The 19,802-nt window shown below is 38.3% G+C and overlaps 2 protein-coding genes across 2 annotated transcripts in view; both read left to right on the forward strand.

Moving 5' to 3' along the window:
• SDHAF4 (succinate dehydrogenase complex assembly factor 4) overlaps positions 1-19,802 on the forward strand; it is a 31,245-nt gene that overhangs the window by 893 nt on the left and 10,550 nt on the right. Inside the window, exon 2 of the mRNA XM_006931837.4 lies at positions 13,815-13,964. Within this exon, the coding sequence (XP_006931899.1) occupies positions 13,815-13,964 (150 nt within the window). The remainder of the gene's footprint in view (positions 1-13,814; positions 13,965-19,802) is intronic.
• Positions 13,857-19,802, forward strand: part of SMAP1 (small ArfGAP 1) — a 279,736-nt gene continuing 273,790 nt past the window's right edge. Inside the window, exon 1 of the mRNA XM_045057719.1 lies at positions 13,857-13,964. The gene's annotated coding sequence lies outside the window, so the exon portion shown is untranslated. The remainder of the gene's footprint in view (positions 13,965-19,802) is intronic.

Consider the following 19,802-nt stretch of genomic DNA (forward strand, 5'->3'; position numbering starts at 1 on the left):
ATTTCTCCCCAGATATATTACTTGTTAATTGTAAACATTTAAATGTTCCAGGAAAGAATAATACAGAAAGTGAAAGTCCCATTTTTATCTAGCCTTCAAGGTAACAACTGCACATTTTGTTATGTGTTCATTCACCATCCCTTTCGCACTTGTGTTAAAAACTTAAGGATGAGGTATTTGATACCCAAAACACGTATAACACGAGTAAGTTATGAAGCACAGCTTACATTTATGAACCTATTTTCCAATTTAAGAAACAGAATATTTCTGTTATTAAACAGCAACCTGTGTGCTTTTTCCTGATGCAGCCGTGTAACTTTACATGTTTTTGATCTTTATAGAAATGCCTTCTTACCATTTGTATTTTACTTGCTTTTTCCTACTAACACTGTATTTTAAGAATCATATATGTTGCTGTGTCAGGTTGTAGTTATTTTCAGTTGTGAGAATATATCGTACAGTTTTTCCATTCCTCTTCTCAGTGGACATTTGGGTAATTCTGGAAACACCAAGACTGGCTACTACACATTCTTGCATAAGTTATGGGTGCTCTCATGCAAGGAGTGGAATTCTGGAACCTATGGTATAGGCCTTTGCAGTATTACAATGTGATGCCAAGTTGTAAAGGCATTTTCTGTTCCTACTGGCAATTACGTTCCTACCAGCAGTGTATTAGAGTTCTTCTTGCTCCACATACTTGTCAATATTCGATAATCATCAGAAAATTTGATTTTTGCCTGTATAGGGTTTTGAAATGGTAGATCATTGTGATTTTGCTTTAGGCAAAATCTGGGTTTTATATCCAGTATCCTAGCTAAATTCCTTTTCTCTTTTAACTTATCCAATTAGAGAAGTTAAACATCTTTTCAAATATTTATATTAGCTTTTTTGGTGAAATCTCTTCATTTTCTTAATGGATTTTTTTTAATGTTTATTTTTGAGAGAGAGCACGAGCAGGGGAGGGGCAGAGAGAGAGGGAGACAGAAGATCTGAAGTGGGCTCTCTGCTGAAGGCAGTGAGCTCGATGCGGGGCTCAAACTCCTGAACCATGAGATCATGACTTGAGCCCAGGTCAGATGTTCAACCGACTGAGCCAACTGGCACCCCCATTTTTATCTTTCTTCTTGATATTCTTTACATATATTTGAATGCTAAACCTTTTTTGGTTATGTAAGTGGCAAACAGCCCAGTTTGGGGCTGTTTTTGTCACTCCATGGTGTCTTTTTAAAAAAAATTATGTACAGTGTAGCACAGTAAAATAATGGTTCTGCATGTACAATCACACATCTTCAAAAGAAAGTTGTCTTTTGATGAACAGATAATCATAATTATATTGTAATTTTGTCTTGATCTTTTGTTTATTGTCAGTGCTTTGTGATCTTGTTTAAGAAAGCCTTTTCTGCCCTAAAGTCAGAATTATTTTCCTATACTTTCGTCTCAAAGGACCATAGTTTTGCTTTTTATATTTAAGCCTTTATTCTACCAGGATTGATTTTTATATATGGTGTGAGGCAGGAAACCAATTTCATCTATTTTTCATGTCAATAATCAGTTGTCCCAGGTCCATATAGTAGACTTTTCCCCCACTGATACAATGCCAGCTGTCTTAAATCAAGTTCACATAAACATATATGCATGGGTTTATTTCTTGGTTTCCTTTTCAGTTGCATCGATTTGTCTTTTCCTTTGCTGATATTTATCAGCTATCTTAATAACCATACCATATCTTAATAACTATAACCATATTATAAGACTTATAATAAGTCTTAATATCTAATAGGGTAAATCCTCCCATTTGTTTTTCAGAAGTGCCTTGGCTCTTCTTACATATCTGCTTTGCATATCAAATTCTTTTAAAAAAAAAGTTCCTGTTGCGATTTGGTCGCTTCTCAATAATTTTTTAAATTATCATTTTCTGACTGCTGCTTATGTATAGATACATAGTTGAATTATTAATGCTTTTGTATCCTGCAGCCTAGCTAAATTACTTTATTAAATAATTTATTTGTAGCTATGTGGGGAGGGTATGTATGCTAGGTAGACACTTATATTATCTGCAAGTAATGAAAATCTAGTTTCTTGCTTTCTAATATTTATCTTTTTTTTCTCTTTCCTTGCTCAGATTTACAGTAACATGTTGATATCTTGTTTGTGATTGTAAAGGGAATGTGTTCATACTTTAAGTGTCATATTAGCTGTAGACGTGCCCTTTATCAGGTTAATGAAGTCGAATACTATGTCTAGAAGGGTTTTTGTTGTTGTTTATGTATTTGTCTGGTTTTTAAGACAATAAATCTTGAAATTTACTGAACTCATTTTTCTTCATCTTCTCAGTGATTATATCATTTTTCTCCTTTAAATCTGGTGAGTTGGTGAATTGTAGATTTTGCTAATGCTCTAGTATTCCTAGAAAATAATTCAAATTGATCATGATTATATATTTTTTTAAGTTTTATTTATTTATTTTTGAGAGAGAGCACAAGGGGAGAGGGGCGGGGGGGGCGGGTACCAGAGGATCCAAAGCCAGCTCTGTGCAGACATCAGAGAGTCCAATGTGGGGTTCAAACCTTAAACAACTGAGTCACCCAGGCATACCATAATGATTATATTTTTAATATGTTGGATTTGATATGTTTATATTTTGTTTAGAAATTGGCCTGTAATTTTGCTTTTTTGCAATTTCCTTTTCTGGTTTTGAAATTAAGTTATTCTAGCCTCTATTCGAGAATCAAATTCGAGAGTCTTCCACCCTTTTGCTGTCTTTGTTATATTTTGCTTAAAGAGGTTATTTATTCCTTGAGTGTTTGGTATAACTCGCTATAAAACTATCTGCTCCTTCAGGGAAGATTTTAAATTACTGATGTAATTTCTTCGGCAGTTATTGCATTGTTTATCAGGTTTTCTTTTAGTTTTGATAAGTTAAATTTTTCTAGAAAATTGTTCATTTTGTATACTTTGATTATATAGGCATAAAGTTCCCTTTTTAAAAAATTTCTGCTCTCATTATGTAATCTACTTTTTAAATTTTTTTCCTGTTTGTTTATTTTTGAGAGAGAGAAAGAGACAGCCAGCAACAGAGACAGTGTGAGCAGGGTAGGGGCAGAGAGGGAGGGAGACACAGAATCCAAAGCAGGTTCCAGGGTGTGAGCTGTCAGTACAGAGCCCAACACTGGGCTCGAACTCATGAACGGTGAGATCCGGACCTAAACCAAAGTCAGACGCTTAACTGAGTGAGCTATCTGGGCTCCCCCCATTATGGAATCTATTTTCTTCATGTTATTTATTTTGCCTTCTCTGTCTCTTTTTTTTTTTTTTTTCATATTTGCCTAACTAAATACTTTACAGTAGTTTTATCTCATCAGGGAACCAACTCTTGGTTTTGTTGATGCTCTCAGCTTTTTTTTTTTTTTTTAAGTTTATTTATTTATTTTGAGAGAGAGAGGGCACAAGCTAGAGAGGGGCAGAGAGAGGGGGAGAGTGAGAGAATCTCAAGCAGACTCCACCCTGTCAGCATAGAGCCCAATGCAGGGCTCCAGCTCACAAACTGTGAGATCATGACCTGAGCTAAAACCAGGACGCAGCCAGTGGCTTACTGACTGAGCCACCCAGACACCCAATCTCTTACTTTTTTATGTCTTTTGTTTGTGTTATCATTTTCTTCTCTAACTGTGGTTATTTTCTTTCCATTTTCTGTGTGTCTCTCTCTTTAAAACAAAACTAAACAAAACATGGAAACGGTGCATCTCCCATGGCGTAGTTGGGGCTGCAATAACAAGTTACCACAGTGTGGTTTAAACATCAGACATTTATTTCTCCCAGTTCTGGAGGCTAGGAAGATCAAGGTGCCAGGACATCTGGTCTTTGGTGAGAGCCTACTCCTGGTTTGCAGATGGCCGTCTTCTCATTGTCTCCTCACATGGCAGAGAGCAGAAGGCCACAGCAGGCTCTCATATCTCTTCTTATGAGGGCACTAATCCCATTCATGAGGGCTCCACTTCATGACCTAATTACCTCACAGAGGGGTCACCTCCTAATATCACTACATCAGGGGTTAGAATTTCAACATATGAATGAGGGTGGTGAGGGGAACTCAAACCTTCAGTCCATAAAATGGGTCTTCTTTTTTTGTTTGTTTTAGAAACATGGTGTGGTGCTTGTTACATAAACAGCATGTGGCTGGATTTTGTTTTGGAGTCTGACAAGTTTATACCTTTTTAACTGAAGAGTCCATTTATAACCATGATTATTGATATAATTGGCTCTATTTCTACCATCTTTTTTCACCTTCTGTTTGTCATACTTTGAGTTAAATATTTTCTTGTTCCATCTTTTTTCCTTCTGCTGGTTTGGGAGATATACATTGTCTTTTATTGGTTATCCTTGAAATTGAAATGCATACCTAAGGAAGTCTGAAGTTAACACCTTATCCTAAACATTACAAGGTGTAAAAATGCTTTGAATTCACTCACCCTCTACCTTTGTTGTTCACCTTTTAGGTGTGTATATGTGTGAGTTCTCATGTATATGTTGGAATGGGTTGTGGTTTTGATAATCCCACATCACAGTTGTTATGGTTTTATACAGTCAATGAATGAAACTTTTATTTTCTCTCTATTCCTATCTCACACTTCACCTTTGGGATCACTTTCTTAAAGTAAATTGCTTAGAAGTTCCTTTCATGACAGTCTTTTGTGATAAAGTTTCTTAGTGTTCTTTTTGATATATATCTTATTTTTAATCCAAAAATCTGGTTTCTTTTACTTTTTGTTTTTTAAAGGTGGTTTTAATGGGTGTATCATTTTCTCATAGCTCTATCTTCTGGCTTCTATTATGGCTATGGGGAAGTTATCTGTCCAATTTTTGTTCCTTTATTAGTAATCTTTTATCTGTCTTCTTAGATCTTCCTTTGATGTTGGGATTGTTCATTTTACTTTGTGTCTAGATGTACTTTTTTGCCCCTTTAATTTGGCATTTCTTTGTGCTTCCTACACCTGAAGATTCCTGTCTGCTTTATTTCTCATGGTCTTTCCATTATCTCTTTGTGGAATTATGATTAAACAAACATTTGTTAGACCTTCTCATTTTATCCTCCACATGTGTGAGCTTCTCTTTGGTTATTTTCATCTTTATCTCCATGCTTTTTCCTGCATAATCGCTTCAGAACTAACTTCTAGACCACAAATTCTCTTTTCAACTGTATCTGTTCTGCTATTTAGCCCTTCCTTTGAGCTTTAACTTTAAATTGTTATATTTCTTTAAATTGTTATATTTCTTAATTTCTGTGTTTTTAACATTGTAAGACTGTGGTCTTGCATAGTCTCTTACTCATTTCTCCTTTTTTTGGCTTTTTTTTTTCCTTGAACACATTAAATAGTTATTTTATATTCTGATGTCAGTGATTTCAGTATGTTGAATCTTTATGGTCTGGCCCTGTTTGTTGATTCTGCTGACTGTTGCTTGTGATGGCTTGTTTCCACACATATTTTCCTGAGATTCTCTCTGTGAGACTTACATGAGACATGGGTTGAGAGAGTATTTTTCAGAGGATTTGCTTCTGCTTTTGCCATGTGACCGGGGCACTTCAACTTTAGACTTGGGTCCACTTTATATAAGGTATTCCCCTCGGGGGGTTTTCGACCGTGCAGATAGCGTGCAATCAGGCATACATAAACATAGGTATGGTCAGCCAGTACTTTCAAAATCTCTAGAAGGCTTCTTTTACACATCCACTCAGAACCAAGGTTGAGATGGACACTTATCCTTCCTTCACAGTTCTCTTCATTAACTGGAAGTTTTTTTCTAGCTCCTTGTTCTTTAGACCAGCAGCATGAGCATCACCTGGAGATTGTTAAAATGCAGAATGCAGATGCCACTCAGACCTACTCAGAATCTGCTTTTTTAACAAAGATCCCCGGGTGTTTTATATGCACATTAAAATCTTCAGGCTCAATTACTTTTCTGAGTGCTGTGCCTCCTTGAGTCTTGGCCTCTGATAGGCTTTCTGTTTTGCTCAGGTTCAAAAGACTCCTCTCCCTGCTGTCCTGGGAGCTCTGTACCCTAAACTCTAGGTGAGAAAGGCACAGGATATATGGTGGTTTAAGTGTTTGGTTACCTCACTGGACTGCTTTGTTAGTTTCTCATTATTTACTTTCTTAAAGGTTCTTTGATTAAAAAATTTTTGTATATTTTTCAACCTTTTTAGATGTTTTATAGCTATAGGTTTTTGGCATCTCTAATTTATCAAACTGTCAGAAACAAGTTCTGAAAAGTTGTTTGTTTTAATTTTTTAACAGTAATTCAGTTTTTTTTCTGTTGCTTTTATTATTTCTTCTTTAATAATTAAAAAAAAATTTTAATATTATTTTTGAGACAGAGGGAGACAGCACGAGTGGGGGAGGGGCAGAGAGAGAGACACAGAATCTGAAACAGGCTCCAGGCTCTGAGCTGTCAGCACAGAGCCCGATGCGGGGCTCGAACCCATGAACTGTGACATCATGACCTGACCCAAAGTTGGACACTTAACTGACTGAGCCACCCAGGGGCCCCTATTATTTCTTCTTTTAGAAGGTCATCTTCGGAGCACTGGGGTGACTCAGTTGGTTAAGTGTCCAACTCTTGATTTCAGCTCAGGTCATGATCTCACAGTTGGGGAGTTTGAGCCCTGCGTTGGGCTCTGTGCTGTCAGCACAGAGCCTGCTTGGGATTCTCACTCTCCTCTCTACGCCCCTCCTCCACTTGCACCTAGTCTCTCTCTCTCTCAAAAAAAAAAAAAAAAAAAAAGTAATCTTGTTTCTTGTAATGTACTTGTAAACACAGTTCAGAGTAAGCTTTGGATAAGGCCAAATCACCCCTTGATGAAGAAGGCATGGGCTTTATGGTGGTGATTTTGTTTCTCAAAGGATAATTTTTGCTTTAAGTTTGTCAGCTATTGCCCATGTAGTTGATACAGTCAGAAGCTTGCTGATGGCCAAAATGTAATACTAACATTAATATACAGCTAACTTTTGAATAATTTGGGGGTTAGGGCCTGAACCCCTGTACCATAAAAAGTCCACATATGACTTTTGGGGTGCCTGGATGTCTCAGTTGGTTAAGTGTCTGACTCTTGATCTCAGCTCAGGTCTTGATCTCAGGGTTGCGAGTTCAAACCTCACGTTGGGCTCCATGCTGGGCGTGGAGCCTACTTAAAAAAAAAAAATCCACGTATAACTTTTGACTTCCCCAAAACTTAACTACTATTAAAGCCTACTGCTGAACGGAAGCCTTAGGATAATGTAAACAGTTGACTAACACGTATTTTGCATATTACACATATTATATATTCTTACACTAAAGCTAGAGAAGAGGTTATTAAGAAATCATAAGGAAGAGAAAATACATTTACAGTACTGCGCTGTAAAAAGTCCATGTGTATGCAGACCTGTGCAGTTCAAACTTGTTTGCTCAAGGGTCAGCTGTAATTACTGATGCTTAGTAATTACTGATGCTTACTGATTACTGTTGTTTGACAGGCAGAATCCATAGGAGTGGCTCTGGGGCTCACCTTCACCTCTTTGCTAATCCTTATCATCTGATAGACCCTTTTTTCTTGTTGTCTGCCCATCAAGCTACTCACATGTGTCTCACTGTCACCATGACTGCCAGGTTGCTGTGCATGGACTCGTTTCCAAAGCTATAAAGTCTGTGGGTGCCAAAGAGCACATGTCCCTATCTTCTCTTGTACTGTCCAGAAATGAGAGGAATTCTCCACATTCTGTCACCCTGTTGCCTGTCTGCAAAAATAGTTCTTGTTGGCCTCCCTGATCTCAGAGTCCCCTGAGAAAACTGGTTTTTTAGCTTTTCCTTGCAACTTTTTTTTCTACAGATAAAGTTCTACACTTTGCAACTCTTCTGTCTTTTCCAACAACACACCTACCTTCCTGTTCCTTACCAAAAACCCTTTTGTACGTTGACTCTTGTGTCCTAGAATTAGGCTCAAGTTATTATTACACTCAGTGTGCACACATAGAGACATATGCATTACTTAATTTCTCTGAACTAGCCTGCAAGATAAGTAGAAGTACCCCCATTCTGTAAATAGGGAAACAGATTCAGTGAGATACATACATTAACTTTGTCAGGGCCCCATTGCTAATAAGTGGTGTCGCTATCATTGGGACTCGTGTGATTCTAATGCCCTTGGTTTGCAAGTTTTTTTTTTTTTTTTTTTTTTTTTTTTAACTTCTTTGTTGTATTACTGAAGCAAGGGGCCAAGCTGCTATAATGGTTCTGCTGATGGGACAGGCAGGACACCTCTGCTTTGACAGGTAATTCGGGGATCCATGTTCTTTTCATCTCATTGCCCCACCATCTGTAGGGCAGTGCCGATGATCAGCCCCATATACAGTAGTAGAATTTTACTAGTTATTTACAACCTATGTTCTGAATGGTTGGACATATGTTCTGAATGGGCACTGTCTATACAAGTTATTAAATATTTTAAGTATCGCCTTGCTCTGGATTTTGTCCACATCTGCATGGTTGAAGCTGGGTCCCTGCCATGTCTATATTACAACCCAAGGAAATGGGAAAAGAAATCCAGGGCAGTTAGCTTGTTGCAAAATTAAGGCAACCTAAAATTTACGCATGTCATTTTCGGTCACAACCCATTGGTCACAACTTGCACACATGGATGCTTGGCTGCAGGGGAGGCTGGGAAATGTAATCTCTAAGTGAGTGGTCTGATGCTCAGCTTAATAGCAAACAAGGTGGGAGTGGGAATCCTAGAACTAAACGGAAGAAGGGAAAAGTGGCTACTTGAGACATTTAGCAGTCTCCACCACATTGACCTAATGCCACCTTTTCAGAAAATGATTTTGTTCATATTGAACAGAATTACTGCAAATTAAAGACAGTCACACCTGCCCCATCAGATAATTGTGAGGTCTAGTGACATGTCCTATTTTTAGCTTCTAGCACAGTGCCTGGCACATAGTAGGCATTTAACACATATTTATTACTTGTATTATTTACATTTAGTATATCTGTATCACTTAAGAGGAAAAAGATTTTTTTGTTTATTTATTTTGAGAGAGAGAGAGCAGGAGGGGCAGAGAGAGAGAGAGAGAGAGAGAGAGAGAGAGAGAGAGAGAGAATCTGAGCTGGCAGCGAAGAGCCCACCACAGGGCTTGATCTCACAAACCATGAGATCATGACCTGAGCTGAAACCAAGAGTCAGATGCTTTACCAACTGAACCACCCAGGTGCCCCAAGAGGAAAAATTTTTAGCTTCAGATTTTGTCTGCATTATAATTGGTAGCCAAGACTATATTTTGTGCCATTTTTATGATTTTGTATAAGTGCTTAGGAATTTCTACAGATTTGGAACATACCAAGATTAATTTTTACACTGAATATCATTTCAAGCTTTGAGTTAAGAGATTTTTTGATTTGCAAAAACAACCAAACCTAAACAAAAAGTGTTAATTTTATTGTACTGAGTTGAGCTTGAGTGCACAGGAGAAGATGGCTATTGGTATATGTTAAATACTTGCTGATTTTTAGGCTTCAAAGTGAGTTATTTGATGTACAGTAGCATAGACTTACTTAGTAACCCGATGCACAGTCTAGTCAGTCATTAGCCACAATTTAGATCTAATCTGTATTATCACTGAATTATCACAACTTACAGCCTTTCATGCTTTACAAATTTGTAACAGATTTGTAGATGGATAGATAGTTGGACATCAGATGATGGACTGAAGTTTCTATTGTGGAGGATGGCCAAACTTCCTAAATTGGGGTATTTTGATGTCAAATTCTAAAGAATCCTATATTTCAGACAAGAAGTGACTAATTAACAAAAAGCCCATGATTTGGAGTGGAAATATCTTTCAATTGAGCATTGTCCGTGTTCACCACAATTTTCAATATAATATTTTTCTAAATAGTTAATCACAATGAACCAAGATCAGATTGTTATATGAAGTATGTTAATATAATCAAAACTCAGATTTCTATATTTTCCATTTCTTAAATAAAAATAAATGCTGGGGTGCCTGGGTGGCTCAGTCGGTTGAGCGTCCGACTTCAGCTCGGGTCATGATCTTGTGGTCCATGGGTTTGGGCCCTGTGTCAGGCTCTGTGCTGACAGCTCATAGCCTGGAGCCTGCTTTGGATTCTGTGTCTCCCTCTCTCTCTCTGCCCCTCCCCCGTTCATGATCTGTCTCTCTCTGTCTCAAAAATAGATAAACATTAAAAAAAATTAAAATAAATGCTGCCTTATAAGATGTTATTACCAGTTTTTCTCTTTAGCCTTTTAGTATATGTTTAAGTATTATTATGAGAACATAAGAAAAAATGCAATATGTGCTTAGATACTGAAGTGAGAGTTTGAAGGCAAAATGATCTGTACTCTAAGTCAATAAATAAAAATTTTAAATAAATACATGTTTTCATTTTAATGTATATAGAAATTTTTATATAAATTCCAGGTTGGCTGTGGACTGAGCCACCCAAGCGCCCCTGTAATTTTTTAACTTTTTTATAATTTTGTTTATATAATTTTTAAAAATTTTTGTTAATGTTTTATTATTTACTTTTGAGAGGGAGAGGCAGAGCATGAGTGGGGGAGAGGCAGAGTTTTTCTCAGCCAATTAATATCATAAATATGAAGCATTTATATAAGTGAGCATGTAGATGGGAGAAAACTATATTAATCCTGTAGATCATTGTCATAGCTTTATTAAAACATCCAGTTATATATTTTTTTAATATTTGTGTTTTGTGGGCTCTTGGATTTGTGGGAGAATGCTAGTTTGTATTCCAGTTGGTCAAACTATAATTTCTTTACTCACTCATACAGTAGATAAATGAAGAGCCTGATGTACTATTTTGAAATTGCTAATACAGTTTGTATGTAATTTTAACTTTATCTAATCTTACAAACAAATCTTATATAAATTCCAAGTTGGCTGTGAACAGTGTATATGTATAAAAAGATACACACACACACATATATATAAATATGCGCATATGTGTGCATATATATATACACATTATACATATATATATATATATATATATATAAATACATAAAATTTTTCAAAGTAATTTCTGTGCCCAACATGGGGCTCAAACTCATGACTCCAAGGTTGCATGTTCTACTGACTGAACCAGCCAGGCTCCCCTATATATAATTTTTTTTAACTTTTTTTAATGTTTGTTTATTTTTGAGAGAGAGAGAGAGACACAGAATGTGAGCAGGGGAGGGGCAAAGAGAGGGAGACACAGAAACCAAAGCAGTCTCCAGTCTGTCAGCACAGAGACTGATGTGGGTCTCGAACTCACGAACTGTGAGATCATGACCTGAACCACTGAATCGACTGAGCCACCTAGGCACCCCTATAATTTTTTATTTTTTTTTATAATTTTGTTTATATAATTTTTAAAAATTTTTGTTAATGTTTTATTTATTTTTGAGAGAGAGGGCAGAGCATGAGTGGGGAAGGGGCAGAGAGAGAGGGAGACACAGAATCTGAAGCAGCTCCAGGCTCTGAGCTGTCAGCACAGAGCCCGGCACGGGGGTCGAATTCACGAACCGCGAGATCATGACCTGAGCCGAAGTCAGACGCTTAACTAACTGAGCCACCCAGGCGCCCATGTTTATATAACTTTTTAAAGCAGAGGGTAGGGTGATGTAGTGATAACTAGAATATGAATAAAATACATATAATGAAAGAAAATTCTAATTATATGTAATGCTACCAGGAGCTTCCAGATAATACTATGATGATAATAGATAAAATTTGTCACAGTTCTCAGTGCTATGCATGAATTGTCTTAATCTATTTAGCAACTCATGAGCTAGGTACTCTTACCTTCAATTTAGACAGGAGGAAACAGATTTAGAAAGGGTAAGTCACTTGGGGTGCCTTGGTGGTTCACTCAATTAAGTGTCAGACTTTGGCTCAGGTCACATACTCAGGGTTTGCTGAGGGTTTGTGAGTTCGAGCTCCGTATCAGGCTCTCTGCTGTTAGCGCAGAGCCTGCTTCAGATCCTCTGTCTCCCTCTCTCTCTGATCCTCCCCCGTGTACATTCTTCCTCCCTCTCTCTCTCTCTCTCTCTCTCTCTCTCTCAAAAATAAATAAACATTAAAAAAAAAGCGCAACTTTGTAAGTCGCTTGACAAAGGTCCAACAACTAGTAAGTGCTTGTATTAGTTTCCTACTGCAGCTGCAACAGATTGTCACAAACTTAGTGACTTAAAACATTTTCCAGTTCTGGAGGTGAGAAGTCTCTGTACTGAAATCAAAGTGTTAGGGCTATGTTCCTTCTGGAGGCTCTAGGGGGAGAATCTATTTCCTTCCTTTTCCACCTGCTAGAGGCTGCTACAGTTCCTGGACTCATTGCCCCTTTCCTCCATCTTCGAAGCCAGCAATATCCATCAAGGCTATTTCATACTGCTGTCTCTCTAGTTCTCTCTTCCAGTTGTCTCTTCCCCTTTTAAGGATTCTTGTGGTTACAGCAGACCCACACAGATAGTACAGGATAATCGCCCTGGTCCAAGGTCATCTGATGAGTAGCCTTAATTCAAACTGCTACCTAAATTCTCCTTTACCATGGAACCTAACTTATTCATAGATTCTGGGTATTAGGTTCTGATCTTCAGAAGCCATTATTCCACTTAACTACAGTGGTGGAACTGGAACTGGTCCCTACCTTGGTTTGCCTTGGAGCCATTCCTTTAGAAAGTTGAAAACCCAACCCTGAGGTCATTTTTTCAGGGTGGTTTAGCCTTTTGAACATTATCTTGACAAGGGTTGCATAACTTTCATAGTACTGAAAGTTGTTCAACTTTTCTCTTTATAACCTATAGTGAAAGTGATCTTACTTTTATATTGTAAATGCCTAATACATTTTTAAATGTTAATTGGCAGGAAAAGAAGACCATGATTAGGATTCAAATATATTTTAATTAGGATTAAGATATATTTATTTATTTATTTATTTTTCTTCAATATATGAAATTTATTGTCAAATTGGTTTCCATACAACACCCAGTGCTCATCCCAAAAGGTGCCCTCCTCAATACCCATCACCCACCCTCCCCTCCCTCTCACCCCCTATCAACCCTCAGTTTGTTCTCAGTTTTTAAGAGTCTCTTATGCTTTGGCTCTCTCCCTCTCTAACCTCTTTTTTTTTTTTCCTTCCCTTCCCCCATGGGTTTCTGTTAAGTTTCTCAAGATCCACATAAGAGTGAAACCATATGGTATCTGTCTTTCTCTGTATGGCTTATTTCACTTAGCATCACACTCTCCAGTTCCATCCACGTTGCTACAAAGGGCCATATTTCATTCTTTCTCATTGCCACGTAGTACTCCATTGTGTATATAAACCACAATTTCTTTATCCATTCATCAGTTGATGGACATTTAGGCTGGATTAAGATATATTTAAATCACAAGTCCCTTGTGATTTAAATAGTAAATCCTGTCATTAAACTTTGTACTATTTAGTTACTGTTAATGATCTCATTTCTGGTATTTTGGGCATTGCTTCAGACAGGAATCAGTATTTTATATTAGAAGTTTTTATGATTTTGATAATGGTTAATTTATTTCAGAGCTCTTCTTTTTAAACTGATAATATTAGTTGCCTCCAAGGAAGGGAAATGCCTGTCTGGAAGATAGAGGGAAGATTTTTAGCTATATGTCCTTTTGTACTTTTTGAACTTTGATCAAAGTGAGTGTATTAACTAAAAACAAATACATTGTTAATTTTTTAAAGTAGAATAAATAAGCAGCTCCTATTTTTTCACTGTCTCCACTCTCTAGGATCACCACTTGTGTGTTGTTCCGTGAGGAAAATGAGTTCTCAAGGAGAAAAATCCAAACCCATCAAACAGTCTCATAAGAAGCCAAAGTTACCAGAAGGTCGTTTTGATGCACCAGAAGATCCTAATTTAGAGAAAGAACCACTGACAAGTGAGTATAGGCACGTCTCACAGATATTACAGGTTTGGTTCCAGAATACTGCAATAGAGCAAATGGCAGTAAAGCAAGTCACATTATTGTTTTGATTTTCCAGTGCATATGAAAGTTATGTTTACACTCTATGGCAGTCTATAAAGTGTGCATTAGCATTGTGTCAAAAAAAAATATGTATACCTTAATTTAAAAATACTTTATTGCTGGGACATCTAGGTGGCTCCATCGTTGAGCATCTGACTTTGGCTCAGGTTGTGATCTCATGGTTCATGAGTTCAAGCACTGCATTGGGCTCTTTGCTGTCAGCACCGAGCCTGCTTGAAATCCTCTGTCCCCTCTCTCTTTATCCCTCCCCCCCCAAAATAAATAAATATTAAAAAATACTTCACTGCTAAAAAATCCTAACCATCATCTGAGTTTTTAGTAAGTTGTAATGCTTTTTCTGGTGGAGGGACTTGCCTTGATGTTTATGGCTGCTGACTAATCAGGGTGGTGGTTGCTGAAGGTGGGGGCTGTGGCAATTTCTTACAATAGGACAACAATGGAGTTTGCTGCATTGATTTATTCCTTTCATGAAAGATTTCTCTGTAGCAGAGATGCTGTTTGATAACCTACAGTAGAACTTCTTTCAAAATTGAAGTCAATCCTCTCAAGCTCTGTTACTGGTGTATCAACTATGTTTATGTAATATTCTGAATCCTTTGTTACCATTTCAACAATTTTTTTAATTTTATTTTTTAATATGAAATTTATTGTCAAATTGGTTTCCATATAACACCCAGTGCTCATCCCAACAGGTGCCCTTTTCAGTGCCCATCACCCACTTTCCCCTCCCTCCCACCCCCATCAACCTTCAGTTTATTCTCAGTTTTTAAGAGTCTCTTATGGTTTGCCTTCTTCCCTCTCTGTAACTTTTTTCTCCCCCTTCCCCTCCCCCCATGGTCTTCTGTTAAGTTTCTCAGGATCCACATAAGAGTGAAAACATATGGTATCTGTCTTTCTCTGTATGACTTATTTCACTTAGCTTAACACTCTCCAGTTCCATCCACATTGCTACAAAAAGCCATATTTCATTCTTTCTCATTGCCACGTAGTATTCCATTGTATATATACACCACAACTTCTTTATCCATTCATCAGTTGATGGACGTTTAGGCCCCTTCCATAATTTGGCTATTGTTGAAAGTGCTGCTATAAACATTGGGGTACAAGTGCCCCTATGCATCAGCATTCCTGTATCCTTTGGGTAGATTCCTAGCAGTGCTATTGCTGGCTTACAGGGTAGATCTATTTCTAATTTTTTGAGGAACCTCCATGCTGTTTTCCAGAGCAGCTGCACCAGTTTACATTCCCACCAACAGTGCAAGAGGGTTCCCGTTTCTCCACATCCTCGCCAGCATCTATAGTCTCCTGATTTGTTCATTTTAGCTACTCTGACTGGTGTGAGGTGGTATCTCAGTGTGGTTTTGATTTGTATTTCCTGATGAGGAGTGACGTTTAGCATCTTTTCATGTGCCTGTTGGCCATCTGGATGTCTTCTTTAGAGAAGAGTCTATTCATGTCTTCTGCCCATTTCGTCACTGGATTATTTGTTTTGCAGGTGTGGAGTCTGGTGAGTTCTTTATAGATTTTGGGTACTAGCCCTTTGTCTGATATGTCATTTGCAAATATCTTTTCCCATTCCATCGGTTGCCTTTTAGTTTTGTTGATTGTTTCCTTTGCAGTGCAGAAGCTTTTTATCTTGATGAGGCCCCAATAGTTCATTTTTGTTTCTAATTCCCTTGCCTTTGGAAGTGTGTTAAGTAAGAAATTGCTGTGGCTGAGGTCAGAGAGGTTTTTTCCTGCTTTCTCCTCTAGGGTTTTGATGGTTTCCTGTCTCACATTCAGGTTCTTCATCCATTTTGAGTTTATTTTTGTGAATGATGTAAAAAGAGTTTATTTTTGTGAAAGTGGTCTAGTTTCATTCTTCTGCATGTTGCTGTCCAGTTCTCCCAGCACAATTTGTTAAAGAGACTGTCTTTTTTCCATTTGATATTGTTTTCCTGCTTTGTCAAAGATTAGTTGGCTATACATTTGTGGGTCCAATTCTGGAGTCTCTACTCTATTCCATTGGTCTATGTGTCTGTTTTTTTTGCCAATACAATGCTGTCTTGATGATTACAGCTTTGTAGTAGAGACTAAAGTCTGGGATTGTGATGCCTTCCGCTTTGGTTTTCTTGTTCAATATTACTTTGGCTATTGGGGTCTTTTGTGGTTCCATACAAATTTTAGGATTGCTTGTTCTGGCTTTGAGAAGAATGCTGGTGCAATTTTGATTGGGATTGCCTTGAATGTGTAGATTACTTTGGGTAGTATTGACGTTCTAACAGTATGTATTCTTCCAGTCCATGAGCACGGAATATTTTTCCATTTCTTTCCTTGAATCTTCTTCAATTTCCTTCATAAGCTTTCTATAGCTTTCGGCACACAGATCTTTTACATCTTTGGTTAGGTTTATTCCTGGGTATTTTATGATTCATGGTGCAATTTGAATGGGATCAGTTTCTTTATTTATCTTTCTGTCGCTTCATTATTAATGTATAAGAATGCAACTGATTTCTGTACATTAATTTTCTATCGCAACTTTGCTGAATTCCTGTATCAGTTCTAGTAGACTTTTGGTGGAGTCTGTTGGGTTTTTCATATATAATATCATGTCATCTGCAAAAAATGAAAGCTTGACTTCATCTGTGCCAATTTTGATGCCTTTGATTTCCTTTTGTTGTCTGATTGCTGATGCTAGCACTTCCAACACTATGTTAAACAACAGCAGTGAGAGTGGACATCCCTGTCATGTTCCTGATCTCAGGGGGAAAGCTCTCAGTTTTTCCCCATTGAGGATGATATTAGCTGTGGGCTTTTCATAAATGGCTTTTATGATGTTTGAGTATGTTCCTTCTATCCCAACTTTCTCGAGGGTTTTTATTAAGAAAGAATGCTGAATTTTGTCAAATGCTTTTTCTTAATTGATTGACAGGATCATATGGTTCTTATCTTTTCTTTTATTGTGATGTATCACATTGATTGATTTGCAAATATTGAACCAGCCCTGCAGCCCATGAATGAATCCCACTTGATCATGGTGAATAATTCTTTTTATATACTGTTGAATTTGATTTGCTAGTATCTTGTTGAGAATTTTTGCATCCATATTCATCAGGGATATTGGCCTGTAGTTCTCTTTTTTTGCTGGGTCTTTGTTTTGGGAATCAAAGTAATGCTGGCTTCATAGAATGAGTCTGGAAGTTTTACTCCCCTTTCTACTTTTTGGAACAGCTTGAGAAGGTTAGGTATTATCTCTGTCTCTTATAGACAGCAAATAAATGTGTCTTGTTTTTTTATCCATTCTGATACCCTATGTCTTTTGGTTGGGGCATTTAGTCCATTTACATTCAGTGTTATTATTGAAAGATATGGGTTTAGAGGCATTTGTGATATCTGTAGGCTGCATGCTTGTAGTGGTGTCTCTGGTACTTTGTGGTCCTTGCAACATTTCACTCACAGAATCCCCCTGAGGATTTCTTGTAGGGCTGGTTTAGTGGTGATGAATTCCTTCAGTTTTTGTTTGTTTGAAAAACCTTTATCTCTCCTATTCTGAATGACAGACTTGCTGGATAAAGGATTCTTGGCTGCATATTTTTTCTGTTCATCACATTGAAGATTTCCTGCCATTCCTTTCTGGCCTGCCAACTTTAAGTAGATAGGTCTGCCACTAGTCTTATTGGTCTCCCTTTGTAAGTTAGAACCTGTTTATCCCAAGCTGCTTTCAGAATTTTCTCTTTATCCTTGTATTTTGCCAGTTTCACTATGATATGTCATGCAGAAGATCGATTCAAGTTACGTATGAAGGGAGTTCTCTGTGCCTCTTGGATTTCAATGCCTTTTTCCTTCCCCAGATCAGGGAAGTTCTCAGCTATGATTTGTTCAAGTACACCTTCAGCCCCTTTCTCTGTCTCTTCTTCTGGAATTCCTGTGATAGGGATATTGTTCCATTTGATTGCATCACTTAGGTCTCTAATTCTCCCCTCTTACTCCTGGATTTTTTTATCTCTCTTTTTCTCAGCTTCCTCTTTTTCCATAATTTTATCTTCCAATTCACCTAGTCTCTCCCCTGCCTCTTCAATCCATGCTATGGCTGCCTCTATTTTATTTTGCACCTCATTTATAGCATTTTTTAATTCATCATGACTATTTTTTAGTCCCTTGATCTCTATAGCAGTAGATTCTCTGCTGTCCTCTGCTTTTTTCAAGCCCAGCGATTACTTCTATGACTATTATTCTAAATTCTTGTTCCATTATATTGCTTAAGTTGGTTTTGATCAATTCATTAGCTGTCGCGACTTCCTGGCGTTTCTTTTGAGAAGAATTCCTCTATTTTGTCACTTTGGCTAGCTTTCTCTACCTTATGCGTTTAAAAGCTTGTGTGCTCTGCACCTGCAAGCACTGCTATATTAAAAGAGGGTCATACACTCCAGGGCCTGGCCCTTCTGGAGGTGTTTTTTTGGGGATTGTTACTTGCTCTCTGTTGTTGTGACTTTGGTTATTTTATTACCCTACTCGTAGTAATATTTTGTGCCCTCCACCAGATGTGCTTTGATTTGTTCCTTGGAGTAGCCCTGTAAAGGAAAAACTGATAGACAAACAGGAGATAAAAACACGCAAACACACAAACAAATAACACAAACAAATAAACAAAAACAAAAACCTAAACACTAAAAACAAAAAAACCCCAAAACACGGACTACAAGTAAAGAAGAAGGTGGAGGCAGTGCTGATGGAAGAGCACATACAAAGAGAGAAATGACAGGGGTCCGGGGGGGTGTGGGGGCGGCTGTGGGTGTGTGTGTGGAAATAAAAGTTAACTAGGCAGAGAAACTAAAAGGCTTAATCCAGAGGGAGAGAAAGGAAGATAAAGAAGGAAGCGGGAAAAACGAAACGAAGATAAAATTACCCAGACAGGGTAGATGGTATATGGCTAGATTATTCTAGAGAAAGAGAAAGGAGTGTAAAGAAGGAGGTGTAGAACATGTATCAAGACAATGGATTAAATATGCCTGTTTAGACAGACCAATAACCAGAGTAACCAGCCTAGGGGAGGGAAGAGATAAGGAGGAGAAATTGGTTGGGGGTGAGAATATATCTATATATCCAGAATTGACCTAGAGTTAATCCAGGCAATGCTGCATTGCTTGTCTCAAGTAGCTGTCTGCAGGGTCTGTGCCACTCTGGTGGATATGCAGTTACCCAGTGCAGAGGGTCGTGGTTTGGCATTATCTGGACCCACCTCCACTATGGACCCCCAGAGTGATCCCTGAGGCCCTTCCTTGGTGGTGGTGGGGGAGGGGGGAATGGTGATCTTCTAGTCTCTTCTCCACGGAGCCGGACCTGGTGGACTGTTGTTTGAGTCATCCTCACTGTGCTGCGGACGCAGATGGGGCGGTCCTTCTCGCTCCACCAACTGCCTTGACCCTGTGCTTGGCTAGAATTCAAAGTCCCGCTCTGTGCGCTCTGGTGCTGGGAAAGCGCCTCTCAGTGCCGCAATATGTGTTCCCGACTGGCTTTGTGCCATCGCACTTCAGGGAAGACTGACTTCTGTTGCAGACTTATTGCGACTGAGAGCTGCTGCTCTCGCCGCAAGCCCCTGGGGTGGCAGATGCAGGCAGGCTTTGTCTTTTCCCAGAGCACTCCAGGGAAACTGGAGCTGCCTTATCCTCCTGCAGACTGAGCCCTAGGCCCAGCCACTGTGCCCCAGGGTGGCAGATGCAGGCAGGTTCTGTCTCCAGGGAGGGAACCACT

The sequence above is a fragment of the Felis catus genome, chromosome B2 (genome assembly GCF_018350175.1).
Source record: "Felis catus isolate Fca126 chromosome B2, F.catus_Fca126_mat1.0, whole genome shotgun sequence".
In the NCBI taxonomy this organism is placed as follows: domain Eukaryota; kingdom Metazoa; phylum Chordata; class Mammalia; order Carnivora; family Felidae; genus Felis; species Felis catus.